This window comes from Heteronotia binoei, chromosome 2 (genome assembly GCF_032191835.1).
Source record: "Heteronotia binoei isolate CCM8104 ecotype False Entrance Well chromosome 2, APGP_CSIRO_Hbin_v1, whole genome shotgun sequence".
Lineage (NCBI taxonomy): Eukaryota > Metazoa > Chordata > Lepidosauria > Squamata > Gekkonidae > Heteronotia > Heteronotia binoei.
In genome coordinates, this window is record NC_083224.1 from 168,641,460 (window position 1) to 168,658,495 (window position 17,036).

The 17,036-nt window shown below is 42.9% G+C and overlaps 1 protein-coding gene and 1 non-coding gene across 2 annotated transcripts in view; both read right to left on the minus strand.

Moving 5' to 3' along the window:
* HMCN1 (hemicentin 1) overlaps positions 1-17,036 on the minus strand; it is a 286,027-nt gene that overhangs the window by 233,317 nt on the left and 35,674 nt on the right. The window contains exons 3-4 of the mRNA XM_060233046.1: positions 12,723-12,881; positions 10,651-10,773 (exon numbers count right to left, since the gene is read on the minus strand). Of these exons, the coding sequence (XP_060089029.1) occupies positions 10,651-10,773; positions 12,723-12,881 (282 nt within the window). The remainder of the gene's footprint in view (positions 1-10,650; positions 10,774-12,722; positions 12,882-17,036) is intronic.
* On the minus strand, positions 61-127 carry TRNAP-AGG (transfer RNA proline (anticodon AGG)). Its single transcript has one exon. It is a non-coding gene; the product is annotated as a tRNA-Pro (tRNA).

Below are 17,036 nucleotides of genomic sequence, written 5' to 3' on the forward strand. Positions count from 1 at the left end.
AGCGGCTCTCCAGGGTCTCAAGCTGAGGCTTTTTCACACCTATTTGCCTGGACCCTTTTTTGGAGATGCCAGGGATTGAACCTGGGACCTTCTGCTTCCTAAGCAGATGCTCTACCACTGAGCCACCGTCCCTCCCTTTTTGTTGTTTCCAGAGCTTTTTTTTTAGCAGGAACACGCAGGAATGCTGTTCCGGCTGGCTTGGCACCAGGGGTTGTGGCCTAATATGCAAATGAGCTATTGCCAGGCTTTTCCTACAAAAAGCCCTGTGTGAAACAATGGTGACATCATGGGGTGTGGCCTAATATACAAATGAGTTCCTGCTGGACTTTTTCTACAAAAAAGGCCCTGGTTGTTTCATATCTACTTATCAGCCTCTGAATGTCTGAGTAAGGGGGATAGGAAAAGATTGGGAAACAGGATATGGAGGATGGAAGGTGGAGGATAGAAAGGCTACAGGGGATGGGGGTGGGGAGAAGCTATCCACACTCTGAACACCAAGGTTGATTGCAAAGGTGGGAAGAGTCTCACCTTTGTAGCCATCCTTGAGCAAGGTAAAAACAATCTGCAATTTTTGTCAGGGTTCCCCAATTGTCCAACTGGAATTTTCTTATGAAACACTGTACCACGTTAGTAGGAAATCCCAAAATCACTATTAAAATAGCTATTTCAGTGGAGGGATGTGTAATGAGAAAAACATTAACCAACACTGGACCTGAACACTCATTCATAAATCTAATAAATGCTCCAAATTTAAGAAAAGCGATTTTTGTTGTCGTTGTTTTGCATTTGTGTGTGGGTATATATATATGTGTTTGGAAGTTGTAGTTGACTTCCGGCAACCACTAGTGGGGCTATGGATGCTTCAGAGAAGTGGCTTGCTTGCCTGCCTTTACATTCTGGCCCTGGTATTCCTTGGATGTCTTCCATTCAAGTACTTGCCAGGGTTGGCCCTGCTTAGCTTCTGAGATCTGATGAGACTGGGCTTGCCTGGGCTATCCAGAATTATTTCTAATATGCAGGAGTGGTAAAAAAAAAATCAGTCTCATATTTATTCCAGCACCCCCCAGTCTGGTTTCAGCATCCCAGACAACATGAGGTGGGAGGGACTGCAGGGAGAATGACTATAGATAAGTACCAGACAAGGATATCATCCAGCCAGAACAGTTATCCAATCTTACCAGATAACGTTATGTCAATTGCCCCCTCCTTTTTTTTTTCCTTTTTTTTTGCCCAGCATTTTGACTTTTTGCCAATCATGTCACTGTTTCACCAGCTTTGGAAGGAATTTCAGACGCTGTTTATGCACGACTCTCTTATGCGAGAACCATTTTATTCTCTGGGGCCATTTTCTACTGAGCAGGAGAGAAAGATTTACTTTCACATATCATGAAACAGCACATGTGACGGAAAGAAATCAATGCACATATCAGGTTTTATATTATACTGATCCAGACTACATATTAAAAATTGTTCTTTACCCTGGAGCTACATCCAATTAGGCACACCTTGGTAAACCCACAAACCCAAATCACCCCAGAGCTACCAAGACTGGCATGATAAAGCCAATTAGTCTTTTGGAAATTAGGATACCTTCCTTGAGAATTTTTTCCACCTTTTTTCCAACACTGGTCATTACTGCTCCCAGGACCAAAGGTCCAATTCAGAGAGAAGAAGAATTAGCTAGTTTACCAGCCTAAAACATTTTTTTACTAAGTGAGAAAGAGTAATAGGAGAGCATGTGTGGTGCAAAGAGTTAATTGGCTGATGCTTTTGCCCAGATTTAAGCCCCCAATTGATCCCATCATGGAAATTCAAACAAGGCTCTGACCTGTTAGAATTTAATTTCCTCATGTTTCCTCAAAGGGACATCAGAGGCTGAGACCAGTAGAGAACATGCAAGCAAACAGATAGATAACTAATAATATATATGATATACGGTCCATAAGGAGACAGCAATATTTTAACACCACTCAGTGGTATCAATCAATTTATTTATTCAGCCAACGACCAGTGCCCCTCACTAGTCATTGCTCAGTTGAGCTGAGATATGAAATACATTCTAATTTCAGTGTCTTATATACTCAGTTGTGCTGGCCAAAAGGAAATAACTGAAGTGAAAGTAATAAAAATATATCAGAACATGACTGGAATGGGGGGGGGGGGAGGTTTGAAACCATTCTGTTTTAACAAACATTCTTACATTCTTATGTTCATGGACAAAATATTTATGCAGTCTTGAACTATGGTGTGAAATGTCATCAGTTCTACAGGAACAAGCACTGTTTTCTGCCATCTTTTCACGTCTGTGAATAGCTTTAACCAGGGCTTTTTTGTAGCAGGAACTCCTTTGCATATTAGGGCACACACCCCAGATGTAGCCAATTCTCCGAGAGCTTATAGGGCTCTTCTTACAGGGCCTACTGTAAGCTCTTGGAGGATTGGTTACATCAGGAGTGTGTGGCCTAATATGCAAAGGAGTTCCTGCTGCTACAAAAAAAAGCCCTGGCTTTGACAATCTGTAGGACCACTGGGGCTGAACCTGCAAAAGACTGAGCAGGAGGGGTTTTTAAGCTAAATATCTTCAGCCCCCCCCCCCCCCCAGAAGCAAAGAGTACTTTGTGCCCTGAAAGTATGAGGTTTCTTTAAAAATCATGATGGTTGTCCAAAGATTTCCCGAATTCCAGGTGCGGAATAAATTATTAGTGGGATTTTAAAGAATGTGTTTACAGTGGTTGGATCTTGCCATTTCACTCCATCTTGTGGCCATGGGAGAGTCAGAGGAACAACCAGAATGGCTCTCAAATCAGATTATTATTTGTAGTGGTAGTAATAATAGTACCACCATCATCATCATCATTTATGAATTGTCACGGTCAGGTATTTGACTGGTAGACGATGTTCTGCAATTTGAGATCTAGCCAAGTTCTTGGGAATTGCAGATGTATCTTCACAGGATTCTTGCTGTTCCAAGCAACACCGTCTTCTGAAAAGCTGGCGCTATTTGCTCAATGCCCAGAATGTCCAGGTGTTTCTTGAGACTTCTAGGTACTGATTCAAGGGCTCCATTGACAACTGGCATGATAGTCACCTTCTCCCAGAGGTGCTCCAACTCTATTCCTAGGTCTTGGTATCCTGTGGTCTTCTCCTGTTCTTTCTTTTCTATTCTGCTGTCTTCTGGGATTGAAATGTCAATGATTCAAACCCTGTTTCTCATTTCCTCCCCCCCTCTACAATTGTGATATCAGGGGTGTTATGCTCCAGGTATTTATCTGTTTGCAATCAGAAGTCTCAAAGAATCTTTGTTTCATCGTTCTCCATGAACTTTTCTAGTGTGCACTCCCATGAATTTCTGGCTGACGGTAAGCCATATGTCTTGAAAAGATTCCAGTGCAATATAACTGCAACTCTATTGTGATTTTTTATAGTCAGTTTGAGCAGGCACTGACCTGTGATGATGATGATTCAATAATTAATTAATATTCAATAATTAAAATTAACATCAATTAATATCAATTTAAACAATGGTATTTAAAATCATATAAATATATTATTTAAAAAGAAATTCCACCACCTGAGAAAATAAAGGTGCCAAGTCAACTTTTCATCTTCCCCTAATAGCACTTTTTCCATTTCTGACTGATCTTGCCTTATACCTGTAGTCCTGGCTTTAGGACTGTGCTTTCAGTTACCCAGGTGAGTTCTAGATAAGGTGTCATTTCTTTATCATTTTGGTGTGTCAGAGTATCAGCGAGGTCCAGGTTCAAATTCCCCACTGTCATGGAAGTACACTGGGTGTCTCTTTCTCAGCCTAACCTTTATTTATATCCCACCTTTCTCCCCAAGGGGGATCCAAACCAACTTACATTGTTCCTCTCACCTCCATTTTATTTTCACAGCAACCAACCTGTGAGTTTGGTAGACCTGAGAGAGTGACTGGCCCAAGGTCACCCCACAAACTTCCATGGCAGAGTGGAGATTCAAATGTACGTCTCCAAGATTCTAGTCCAACAGTCTAACCACTGCACTATGGGCAAGATAACTTAATGAGAGGCAAAAGGTGATAAATATTCTAAAAATAGCAACCGGGGCTACAGAAAAATCGTATTTCAAGTGAGAATACTGGTTTTGACAGCCCAGGTTACATTACAGTTTCAAAGACCACATAGATCAACACTGAGAGCCAGTTTGGTGTAGTGGTTAAGTATGTGGACTCTTATCTGGGAGAACCGAGTTTGATTCCCCACACCTTAACTTGCACTTGCTGGAATGGCCTTGGGTTAGCCATAGCTCTGGCAGAGGTTGTCCTTGAAAGGGCAGCTGCTGTGAGAGCCCTCTTAGCCCCACCCACCTCACAGGGTGTCTGATGTGGGGGAGGAAGATATAGGAGATTGTAAGCCGCTCTGAGACTCTGATTCAAAGAGAAGGGCGGGGTATAAATCTGCAATTCTTCTTCTTCTTCTTCTTAGATCAATAGTACTAATGATCAAAATGATGGTTAAAATGTTTAAATTGGGTTTAAAAGAGAATTTGGATTGAATCCTTTCAGCTGGGGTTTCAGCAGCTTGCACCTATGTTCATTTCAATGCCCACACCATCTTTGTGAGACTTAAACTTTAAGCAGTCTGCCCAGTGGGAAACACTGACTAGTATGACACAGAATGGGAGACTTGAACCTGGGTCTACCAGATTCAGGGCTGCTAGCCGTTTGCAATCAGTGGAGGGGGGGCAGGGAGCAGCAATGGGGGGGGTTGACATTGCGCCTATGGCATAATACCGATTTGAACAAACGCCCACTCTAGAATTTGCCCAAAAATCTATGATAAAAACAATTGTCCACTGTTTTCCCCAACCCACCCCGCCAAGCAGTGGTAGACAGAACAGGTGGAGTCTGGAAGACCTGGCCTCCCTACCCAGACGTTAGTCAACACTCTATCTTCTAACTATACCACACTCCCTTTCTATCATAATTGTTCTTTACATTCTATTCATTTTGCTGGTACCTGCAAGTGGAAAATGCAATATTAAAAATGAAGAGGAGTTGGATTTATACCCTGGCCTTTGCTCAGAGTCTCAGAGCAGCTTACAATCTCCTTTCCCCTTCGCTTCCCACATCAGACACTCTGTGAGTTAGATGGAGCTGAGAGAGCTCTGACAGAAACTCCTCTTAAGAGGAACAGCTCTGTGAGAACTTGTGACTGATTCAAGGTCACATCACCAGGTGTATGTGAAGGAACGGACAATCAAACCCAGTTCTCCCAGATTAGAGTCCACGCTCCTAACCACTACACCAAACTGGCTCTAGTAATAAACCACCATGTTGGTTGCCTCTGTATTTCACAAAGAGTAGTAAAATGTGGTCTACACAGATCCCTAATTGTTCCACATGGGTTGTCCCCCACCCACAATTACACTGGATTTCCAAATGCTGTGTTGAAGGCTGTTGTAAAATTCTGAATGGGTTATTAGAAGTCCTAAGCAGTTGACGCTGGATTGCCTCAAAAGCCATCGGCTGACATGTGGGATTTAAAATAAACATAGCTGTTAACCCCCCACACTGCCCCCCAAAAAAGACTACAGCTCCCAGTCTACACTACAAAGAGAGAAAGACTGATAAATTGCCCAGAATTACAACGGATCTCCAGACTACAGAGATCAGGTTCCCCTGGAGAAAACAGCTGCTTTTGGTGCCAGTTTGGTGTACTGGTTAAGTGCACAGATTCTTATCTGGGAGAACCAGGTTTGATTCCCCACTCCTTCACATGCAACTGCTGCTGAAGTGACCTTGGGTCAGTCATAGGTCTGTCAGAGCTCTTTTGGAAAGAGCAGTTTCTATCAGAGCTCTCAGCCCCACCTACCTCATAGGGTGTCTGTTGTGGGGAGGGAGGGGAAGGGAAAAGAGATTGTAAGCCGCTCTGAGACTCCGCGTAGTGAAGGGCAGAGTATAAATCCAATCTCCTCCTCCTCCCCTTCTTCTTCATCTTCTTCTTCATCTGAACTGTATGGCATTATACCCTGCTGAGGTCCTTCCTGTTTCCAAACCCTGCTCTCCCCAGGATATTCCCAACCTGGAATTTGCACCCCTGTTTAAAGAGTTTTATTAGATTTACAATAAAGGGGAAGGCAGTAGGGAGGGTAGGAAGGGAATGGGAAAATAAAAATGGATATGGAAATGTTACATTCTGAATACATAATACCAAAAAAGCAGATAATTCAAAAGGATTCAAGATACATTGAGATAAAGGGTAGATACTGTAAGTCTTAGTTTGTATACATCCGAGTCAGTCATGACACAGATACAAGAAGTGAAAATAGGAATTTTCATCGGGTAGCAATAATGAGGGATTCAAGCAGAAGAGTCAAGCCAAGCATATAGTGGTTCCCAATATTTTTTAGCATCTTCTACAGTCTTGCCTCTCAATAAAGAAGATAAATAGTCCAGTTCAGTTGTCTCTAATACTTTTCCAGTTCATGTTTAGTAGGTAGATCCTGGTGTTTCCGTTTTTGCACTATCAAAATTTTTGCTGCCATTATATGTGCCATTAAATGTTTTGTCTCTTTTGAGTAATTATTAGGATAAATGTTAAGAATAACTCAGGGTTAAACTGAATTTGTGTTTTCAAAATTTTCTGCAGTAGTTCATGTACCATCTCCCAATAGCTTTGGATAACATTACAAGACCATCACACATGATAAAAGGTTCCAGTATGTGAAGTACATTTCCAACATTTGTTAGATACATTAACATACATTTTAGGAGTTACATACCATCTATATAACATGGTGTAAACATTCTCTTTTAAAGTAACCACTTTAGTTAATTTCCATGTTGAATTTCTATAAAGCCTCCCATTCCATAAAGCCTCCCAATACTGCGGCCTATATTCCTTGCCCATTTAATCATACAATCTTCTATACTAGGGGTGGCCAACGGTAGCTCTCCAGATTTTTTTTTTGCATACAACTCCCATCAGCCCCAGCCAGCATGGCCAATGGCTGGGGCTGATGGGAGTTGTAGGCAAAAAAACATCTGGAGAGCTACCGTTGGCCACCCCTGCTCTATAGTTTCGTCTTGCATTTTCATTTGCAAAAGGTATAAATATAACTTTGCAATCAGTTTCTCTTGAGATCCTAAAATTGTCTTATCAAAGTCATATTGTTGAGTAGAGAAGCCAACTACTTGCATCCCTAATCCATCATGTATCAAACCCCTCACACATCTACAGTATAGTCCTAAAAACATTTCCTGGGAGTAAACTCCACTGAACAGACCTAAGTAGGATTCTGAGTATATCTACCTGCTGAGGATTGCTCTTCTAGTATGTTTGAATGCAAAGTGAATGGGAGAAATCTTGCCACCAAGTTGTTTGAATCTTTGCTGAACAGTACTTTAAATTCCACATTCTGTAGCAGGGGTAGACAGACTCCAGAACATGAGCCCAAAAGAGTGTCTATTCCAATTCTATAATATTACTAAACCCTGTCAGTCCCCACCTACTCTATACAAGTGCTCTTCCAGTTGAAGGGCAAGCAATGTAAATAGCCATTTTTGATTTATTTGCCTTTGCAACAACAGCTTGCTTTAACAAGCACAACACTTCCAAATGCAACATATATACAAAGCTGCAACCAGGGAAAAAAAAAGACAGAATTCCAAAATTTCAAGATCTGAAAAGGTCCTAAAACTTATATGCAAAAGCAGAGTCCAACAGTCAAAACACTAACTATATAAAACAAAACTCCAACTTTTTAAAAAAGGATCCCCCCCCCACCTAAGAATACCACAAGACAGTTGATGGAATGCTGTGTATATCAAGAAGTCCGAGGAAATGTTTACAACAGCAACAGATGATTCGGATTACCCAAATTAACAACATGTGATTTAAAAAAAAAAAGATATGTTTTTATTTAGCAAATTCAATCATCAAGGCATGTGAAATGGCTATTGTCTATAACAACAACGTGGAACCTGAAAGTCCCAAAACGTCCCTGGAAGAGTTGCAAGATTATATTCTCTTTATAGCATCAATTTCTTGAGAACAGCTGTAATAAAGATCCCCCAGCACAAAAAAAATTAGTTGTGTCCTTTTATTTAAATGGTGAGGTGTTGCCTAATAGTGAATGCACTTATTCAGAGAACAAACAAATCATCATAGCTAACTCAATAATTCCAAATTCCGATAATTCCCTTGTTTTCCAGGGCAAATTAGTATGCCATGAGTAATAATTAGTCAATGTAATGTAGCGGTTAGCATGCTAAACTAGGACAAGGGTAGAGAACCCCCCAGCATGCATGCCAATGCTGACACACCAGACCATTTTGCTGGCGCCCAGGGCCAGATCTCCTGCCAAGCAACCCAGGCACTGGCACCACAGCTGTGGCCGGAGGTACAGACCTTAACAGCCACCAGCTGAATCCAAACAGAATCCCTGGGATGCTGGCAGTGCTGATAGCATTTGGCTTGCTAGGGAGCCAGTTTGGTATAGTGGTTAAGTGTGCGGGCTCTTATCTGGGAGAACTGGGTTTGATTCACCACTCCTCCACTTGCAGCTGCTGGAATGGCCTTGGGTCAGCCTTAGCTCTTGCAGAGCTGTCCTTGAAAGGGCAGCTTCTGTGAGAGCTCTCCAGACCCACCTACCTCACAGGGTGTCTGTTGTGGGGGAAGAAGATAAAGGAGATTGTAAGCTGCTCTGAGACTCTGATTCAGACAGAAGGGCGGGGTATAATTCTGTGGTCTTCTACTTTGAAACTCAGGTTCAAATCCCAGCCTGACATGAAACTCACATAACTCTCTCTCAGCATGACCTCCTTCATAGGGCTTTTGGGGGAAGGGTGAATGGAAGGAGAGAGCCACATACCCTGCCCTGAGTTCCTTGAAGGAAAGGGGGAATAAAAATGTGCTAGACGGATAGACAGCAATGAAGTATCCACCTACGAATGAAGTTGCTTGCTGAGTCTCTGAATGATTTACTGTTCTGCCCTCGCCTCTTTCCCAATAGCCTCTGCTAGTTACAATAAATTCTGCAATTGTATCATTCAGTCACTTCTGGGAAGAAGTACAGCAGAATTACTCACCCTCTAGCACCTCTGTATATGTCACAACTTTGGGCGCAGCCTTTATTGATGGATTTGTTTTATTTATTATCCAATTTTCTCAATGAGACTCATGGAGGATCTTGCACTAATGAGGTACAGCCATGTCAGAGACTCATACAGAAACACAAGGGATACAGTATAAGGGGCATGGGAAGCACTGAGCCAGTTCAGCTTTGGCCCTCTGGACAGCTACAACGATGGTAAACTCTGCAGTACTGCATAACAATAGCATTAACAATAAAGGAAAGCTGAGGAAAAATCTGATGCATGACATTTTTATTTAACGTTGAAACAACACCCCAAACTGGATGGAACATGTGCTTACCATGAGGACTTAACAGCTGGACAGCAGCTGCAAATGGTCCATGGGAACTCAATTTGGAAGCACCCAGGAGACCAATTCACAGCGGGACTGCCATTCAAGGGGAGTGGCTTCAGGGAGCCGCACATGCCCTGAATACTTGCACATGCAACCCTGTTCTATAGGACAAACCACTACCCAGAGCCTTTTTTGGCTTGGGAAAATGGCACAGGCTTGAAGGCAAAAACCCATCCTCCCCCCTCCCACATACACTACAGTCCCAATCCAAACTGGGCCCCTGAAACATTTCAGCATCGAATTCCCACAGGGAATTAACAACTGCCATCCTACTGCAAGTCCCTGTGGCAAATCCATGTTATATGTAACATCTAGTTTGGCACTAAGAAACACCATATAGTAGAACAGTGAGACTCTGGTACAAGGCAGATGTTTTTGAAGAACCAAGAGTATGATTCTTTTGGGGCTTTGCAGAGCTAGGGATGCCTCTTTTTTGATGACTGAAGCTGGCTTTGTTAGGGGAGTTTGCAAAGGACAAACGCTGAAGTACTAGGAAAAGTAATGGCTGGTTGGTTATTCTGTGGATGGATCATGAGTTCAAAGTCTGCATTCTCCCATTGCCTGCGAGGACATATGAATGTATGAAGCAGCATTATACTAAATCAGAACTCTGGTCCAGCAAAGTCTACTCAGACTAGCAGAAACTCTCCAAGGTCTTAGGGAGAGGTCTTTCACTTAACTCGCTAGCTGGTCCTTTTAACAGTAGATGCTGGAGATTGAACCTGGGGCTTTCTGAGTTCCAAACAGATGATGTACCACTGAGCCATGGCCCCTCCAAAACAGCACAAGCCATGAATACATGAAGCTGGCTGTCAAATCACCTACTGCCTGGTCCTTTTAACTGGAGATGCCAGGGATTGGACCCAAGACTTTCTGTGTTCCAGTCGGATGCTCTACCACTGAGCCAAGACCCTCTTCTTTATAGCTATACCTATATTATTTTGACTGGGCGTGTGTTAGAGACTTGGAGCAGGAAGACCAAGGTAAAGTCAATAGAATAGTAAAGTTTTCCTATTTGTACCTCTTGGACTCTAAGGAGAGTTTCAATGGTTACATTATTAGCAGGAAATATACAGCCCAGCACTGAGGTCATTAGACAGATGTTCATATACCTCATGACCTTGTCCACACCACACCACACCACACCATACTCAAAATTAAGCTCCATCCATCATACCTCATTAACCTGCTTCTTGTCCAAGTGAAAAACTTGACCAGAACTTGTGGAGGCAATTTCTTCATAGACTTTATAGCCGATGTGTGCTCTGTCGTCACAGTCCCCTGTTAGCACAAAGACAACCTAATAAAAAGACAGAAGAAAGAAAAATTGAAAAACAAGGATACTTAAACATCTCTCATATGCACAGGGATGAAAAATGCAATGCATCAGAAACCAATTAGCTGGAAGAAAATACCCATGATGCCATTAGGAGAATAAGTTTTACTTTATATTTTCATTCCTCAGTAATTAGCTAATAACTTTCAGAACACCACATTAACATGATAGGCCCCCATTACTTAATAGCCCTCATTAGTGCCTTGTGTTTCCCAGTTTTCATTAGTCATGACATTTTCGCAGTAAACATAAAATAATTATTGGCTGCTGGAATTGCCATCCCAATTAAAAGAAGAGGTGAAGAGTTGGAAAATGTATCCTTCAAGAGCTTTCCTCTGTCCCTCAGCAGACTGAGCCATGTTGTCCAGCCAAGCCAGCTACTGGGACTGTGCAAAAGTCTTGGTCCCTTCTTGCTGCCTCTAGAAAGGTCATAAGATCTGTAAAAGGGCTTCCAGGCTCCTGGTCAGGACAACGAATCATCCACCCCCTGCTCCCATTGCCACGGCTGGTCAAAGTGGTGGAGGGGGGGGACATCAGCTTGTACAAATCTTATTACTTTTTTTAGGGGGCAGCAACAAAAGATCCATATGCTTGCATGACTACCATAGAGCTTCCATTCCAGCCACTCCTCAAGCTACTCTTTGTCACTTCAATGTAGGGGTGCCGGGTCCAATTAATATGCTGGTAGGAGGTGGGAGGGAGCTGTTCGGGAGTGGGTGATGAGTTGACATCGCCATGTGTGATCTCATGATGATGTCACACAGAAGTGATATCATCACACTGGGGACAGCAAGCAGTGACACCCTGGTATTTGGGGCAAAACTCTATGGTTACCCCCACTCCCAGACAGCTCCCCCCTCCGCCAACAGATTAATTGGACCTGGCAACTTCTTCTGGCAATTCCTAAAACTACCTATGTCACTTCTATTTTTTTTTAACCAGAAATGATGTGACACCACAGTCAATGTCACATCCTTCCTCCATATCCCACACTCACATCCCCCTCCCCACCAGTTGCCAGACACTGCCTGGAAAACCTGATTTTTAATGAGCTAAGGTAAAGACTACTACTTGGTTTAATTATCTCTGATTTTTCATGGAAATATATAACACTACTTACACAAAGAGCGGCAAGAAGAATCAGGAGGAAGAAGAAATTGAAGAAGAAGAAGAAGATATTAGATTTATGCCCCACCCTACACTCTGAATCTCAGAGTCTCAGAGCGGCTTACAATCTCCTCTACCTTTCTCCACACACACACACACACCTTGTGAGGTAGATGGGGCTGAGAGAGCTCTCCCAGAAGCTCAGTTCATTTCTTTGTTATTACAGTCATTTGACCAAACATATAATCAATTTTACTATTTTAAGATTCTATAGGAGCTGGGAACTGTTCATTGGAGGATTATATCCAGATTCCATGATCAATTTATGTATCATATCCATGCTGCAATTCTCTAGACAGCTAGTGTGGTATAGTGGTTACAGTGTTAGACTGGGATTCTGGATTCATATGCCCTCTCAGGCATAAAGCTCACAGGATATCAGGCCAGTCAACCTCCTCCCCACTCCCAGCCCGGGGCTTTTTTTTTAGCAGAAACTAATGAGGCTGCAGTTCCGGCTGGCTTGGCATCAGGGGGTGTGGCCTAATATGCAAATGAGTTCCTGCTGGGCTTTTTCTACCAAAAAAGCTCTGCTCACTGGATATCAGGCCAGTCAACCTCCCCTCCCTTCAGTCTAAACAACCTCTAAGGGTTGTTGGGAAGTTATGATGGGAGAACTATGTTCACTACCCTCAACTCCTTGAAGGTAGAATAAAACTATACAGATAGAAAAAACAGAAATATACTTCTCTGCAAAGAGAAAGAAATTGAGACATGTCAAGTAGACTAAATTGGAAAACACTTCATACCTGCGACTGCTTCTGCTGGATCAGTTGCAATACTTCATGGGTTAGTCTGTAGTCTTTGGACCGAGCATCAGTAAACACATAAATGAATGAACCTGGTAGAGAAATCTCTAGAGCAATTTTAATGGCTCCAATGCTCATCTCTGGACAGTCACCACCTCCCTATTTATAAATAAATAAACATTTGTCAAAATCAGCACTGAAATTTTAAAGCCCCCATTAATTCTGAATTAATATAATGTTTTGCATTTGCAATTATAACATTTGGTTTCAGATGCATTGGTGCAAATCACAAAACTCAAGCACAGAAAATAGTTTTGATCGGGTTGAGATGGAGTTCCTCCATGAGAAGCCAACTATTGGAGGAATGTGCATTTCATTGCAAAATTTGAGTTTTATAGCCTTATGGCCTTGCCAGAGTAATATGCAAATCCAGCTGTGGATTTCATATTCTACAGTGCAGAGGCCTTTTGAGGTCAACTGCTATTGGAAGCTTGAGAAGAAGGAAGAGGCTGAGAAAAGACTTGGGGCATTTTCCCACAGAGCTTACCTCGGAGCGACGTCCCTCTTCACCGCGCAGCGTCTGCGTGGATTTCCCACCAACTGCTCCGCGTAACCAGGAAGTGCCGGACCTTTTGCGTCGCAGATGAAAACCGCTAAAAAGCAGTTTACGTTAGCGATGCAAAAGCCGCGGCTCTTCCTGGTTATGCGGAGCAGTTGGTGGGAAATCCACGTAGACGCTGCGCGGTGAAGAGGGACGTTGCTCCGAGGTAAGCTCTGTGGGAAAATGCCCTTGATCTTGACCTGTAGATCTGGCAAGGATAGAATAGCAGGTGTCTTTTACCTCTTTATCAAGCCTGGTCAAATCAGATGAGGCAGGGGAGACCATCCTACTAAGCACTCCACTAAAATGTTCACCCTGTCATTGCTTCAGTTGTCAAAATTTACCTTTCAGAAAATGGCACAGTAGGCACAGATAGTGATTTAAAAATGTTTGGTTTATTTAAACAGACTGGCAGGAAAGGGATGGGATATTTACAAAGGTTTGGGGAATTTAGAAGATTTAGGCAGGCAATTAAAACTGAACACAGAACTATGTCTGAGGTTACTGACTTCACAAGATACAGTGTTACCCTTCAGTTGTTTTAATTTTCACTAAAGGTGTCCTCGATGTTAAAGGTTTATCTTTTTATAACTGTTTTAGATTTCTAAGCAACTTTCCCACCTTATAATCACACAATCTAGAGCAGGGGTGGCCAAACTTGCTAAATGTAAGAGCTGCATAAAATAAATGTCAGATATTTGAGAGCCACAAGACATGAATGTCAGATGTTTGAGAGCTGCAAGACAGGAAGGCAAATAGATAGAGGGGAGGGAGAGAAAGAAACCTTAAATGCATTTTCCAAGTCACTGGTTGGCTTGGAGAAGTGATTTAAAGAGACAAATGCCTTCTCCAAGTTGGCTGGAGAGGCCTCAGCATGGTACAATGCTGTAGAGCCCACCCTTCAAAGCAGCCATTTTGTTCAGAGGAGCTGATCTCTGCCAGCTAGAGATCAGTTTTAAAAGCAGGAGATCTCCAGGCCCCGCCTGGAGGCTGGCAACGCTAGGAGGGGAAGGGCCTCAGCATGGAACAATGCCATAAAATCCATCCTTTAAAGCAGCCATTTTCTCTAGGGGATCTGATCTCTGCCAACTTGAGATCAGTTGTAAAAGCGAGAGATCTCCAGGCCCCACCTGGAGGCTGTCACCCCTAGCTGCAGTTGTATACATGGCAGTTATTTATTTGTGACAGAATTTTCCCTCATCATTGTTCCCATAACTACAACTTCTAAGGCTCCTAGTTGGAGTACCACGATAATATAAAACAGGCTCAGAACTGACTTACATGTGCGGTACAGGTCTGCCTGTTGGGAAGTCAACACTCATTATTGTTTGTTAACTGGCCTGCACATTTTTTCTTAAAGCACTAGATTTCTGTCATGATATACTTTTTTTGCAGACATGCATAGAACATGCTTTCCTGTTATGCATTATCCCTAAACGACCCTGTTCAACAGGCTTGTCAAACTTAATCATCATGACTGTTTTAAAACCTCCTTTGGAAGGTTCTTCTACCGCCTCAATATTCTTATGGTATTAAATTAAAGCATTAATTTTTCTTCTTTTAAAACTAATGAAAACCATGATTTCCCCTCCTTCCCTGCAGCAGAAACCTGTCTTGTTGCCATGAAAGTTACACTGCTATGCATTTTCTACTATTCTGTGTTTATCTTTGGTTCCTTCTGCCATCTCAATTTCCCATCTTTCCGGGTAGGGATGGTGGTATTTTCATTCCAGAGCCATACAAATTACTCTTCCAGTAAAAGAGTCCCATTGGCTGGGTCCACATCGCCAACTCAGGGTGGCAGCAAGCCGACCTGGAAGTGAGCCAGTGGAAATAGGAGACCCCGGGAGCATTCAGATGGCACACAGCCTGCCTCTGGAACAGGGATGGACTGTGTGTGCTCTGGAGGAGTATCCAGAATGCTCATGCACCCATCTGCCACTCCCCAGGCGCACCCAGGGTGCTTCCCAGCCATCCAGGAGGCTGGGGAGGCACCTTGGAGCTGCCTCAGAAATTAAGTACCACTTTGTAAGTGGTACCTATCTGAGGCAGCTGTCCTTCAGGCCACGATGGGGTGTGAACATTTGGACATACTTCTTAGATCCACTTGCCTGCTGTCCCCCAGGTGGCTTAAACCACCTGTCTGGATCCAGTCATCATTTCCCAAGTTCCAGAAAGTAGGACTGTCAACCTCCAGGTGAGGTCCTGGAAATCTCCATCAGCTACAACTTATCTTGAGACTACATGGATAAGTTTCCCTGGAGATAATGGCAGCTTCAGAGGGTGGTATCACACCTCTGCTGAGCTCACCCTCCAAATTCTTCCCAGGCTCCACCCTCATATCACCAGGAATTTCCCCACTAGACTTGGCAACCCTACCAGAAGAGGGTGGGGTGAAAAGGAGGTAATATTTTCAATGCTCCCCCATTCAAATTGCTCCCTGAATATTGCTATATAGTACATTCAGGAATGGCTTTTCCCTGATAAACTAGATTACTACATGCAGGGAGCATTGCATTTGCAGAAGCTTTCAAAATATAGCACCCAGACACACATACACAATTTTAAGAACATAGGAACGTAAGAGAAGCCATGTTGGATCAGGCCTATGGCCCATCCAGCCCAACACTCTGTGTCACACAGTGGCCAAAAAAACCCAGGACACTAGAAGCCCTCCCATTGTGCCCCCCAAGCACCAAGAATACAGAGTATCACTGCCCCAGACAGAGAGTTCCAACGATAAACTGTGACTAATAGCCACTGATGGACCTCTGCTCCATATGTTTGTCCAATCTCCTCTTGAAGCTGTCTATGCCTATATGCTTAATCATCAATTAAATTACCACCACATCATACCATTGCATTGTGACTAATAAATAATTCAGCATTTTAAGTCCCAGTCTACATACACAGCATAGCAAAGGGTTAGGATCTCGGAGTGGTAGAGCTTCTTCAGGCTGCACATAGGTTATACCTTTAAAAAAAAAAAATCTCTTTCCATATTAAACTTCTTGCAAAAACAGCACATCAGAGAAGGAAGGCCCTAGCTCAGCCTACTCCCTTTTGAAACTGCAGGATGCCTTTTAAAAAGCCAATCATTCAGAATTTATTTATGAGATTTCTGTGCTGCTGCTGCTTCCAAATCCCTCTTGAGGCAATTTACCATTAAAGTAATAAAATATCAAGAAGTAAAAGAAGAAGTCAAGAAAACAAGTTGATTAAATAAGCCTAGTAACATAAACATAGGTGTGAATCCACATCAGCACACTGAAACATAAGCAAGGCCGCGGTCAGACGCACCATTTAATCCATCAGCAAGGTGCTCCTGTTTTGTCCGTCCTTATTTGAAACGTTGTTGCCCGATCAGACATCCCAAACATAATCTGCCTTGCAGAGTGCCTATCCTGATCAGACGGCCTGGCCTTTGCGCATGCGCATAAACAATGCCGCTGATTGGCTCAACCTCATGGGGACTATTTTCTAGAAGCATGGACTAAATAAGGATTGTGTCACAAAAGTCAACCCCAAAAAATTAAAAAGAAACATTTGCCGTTGCTTGGAATGCATCTGTTGTGGTGATTAAGGCACCCAGGAGCCCCTGCCACCTTTCGCTGATTCTGTGGTTATATGTGTATCGCTAAGGTTTTTCAAAAATGGTGCCGATCTGGGATGCAAGTTGTGACGACTCGCTAACACTGGTGCGATCAGACAGG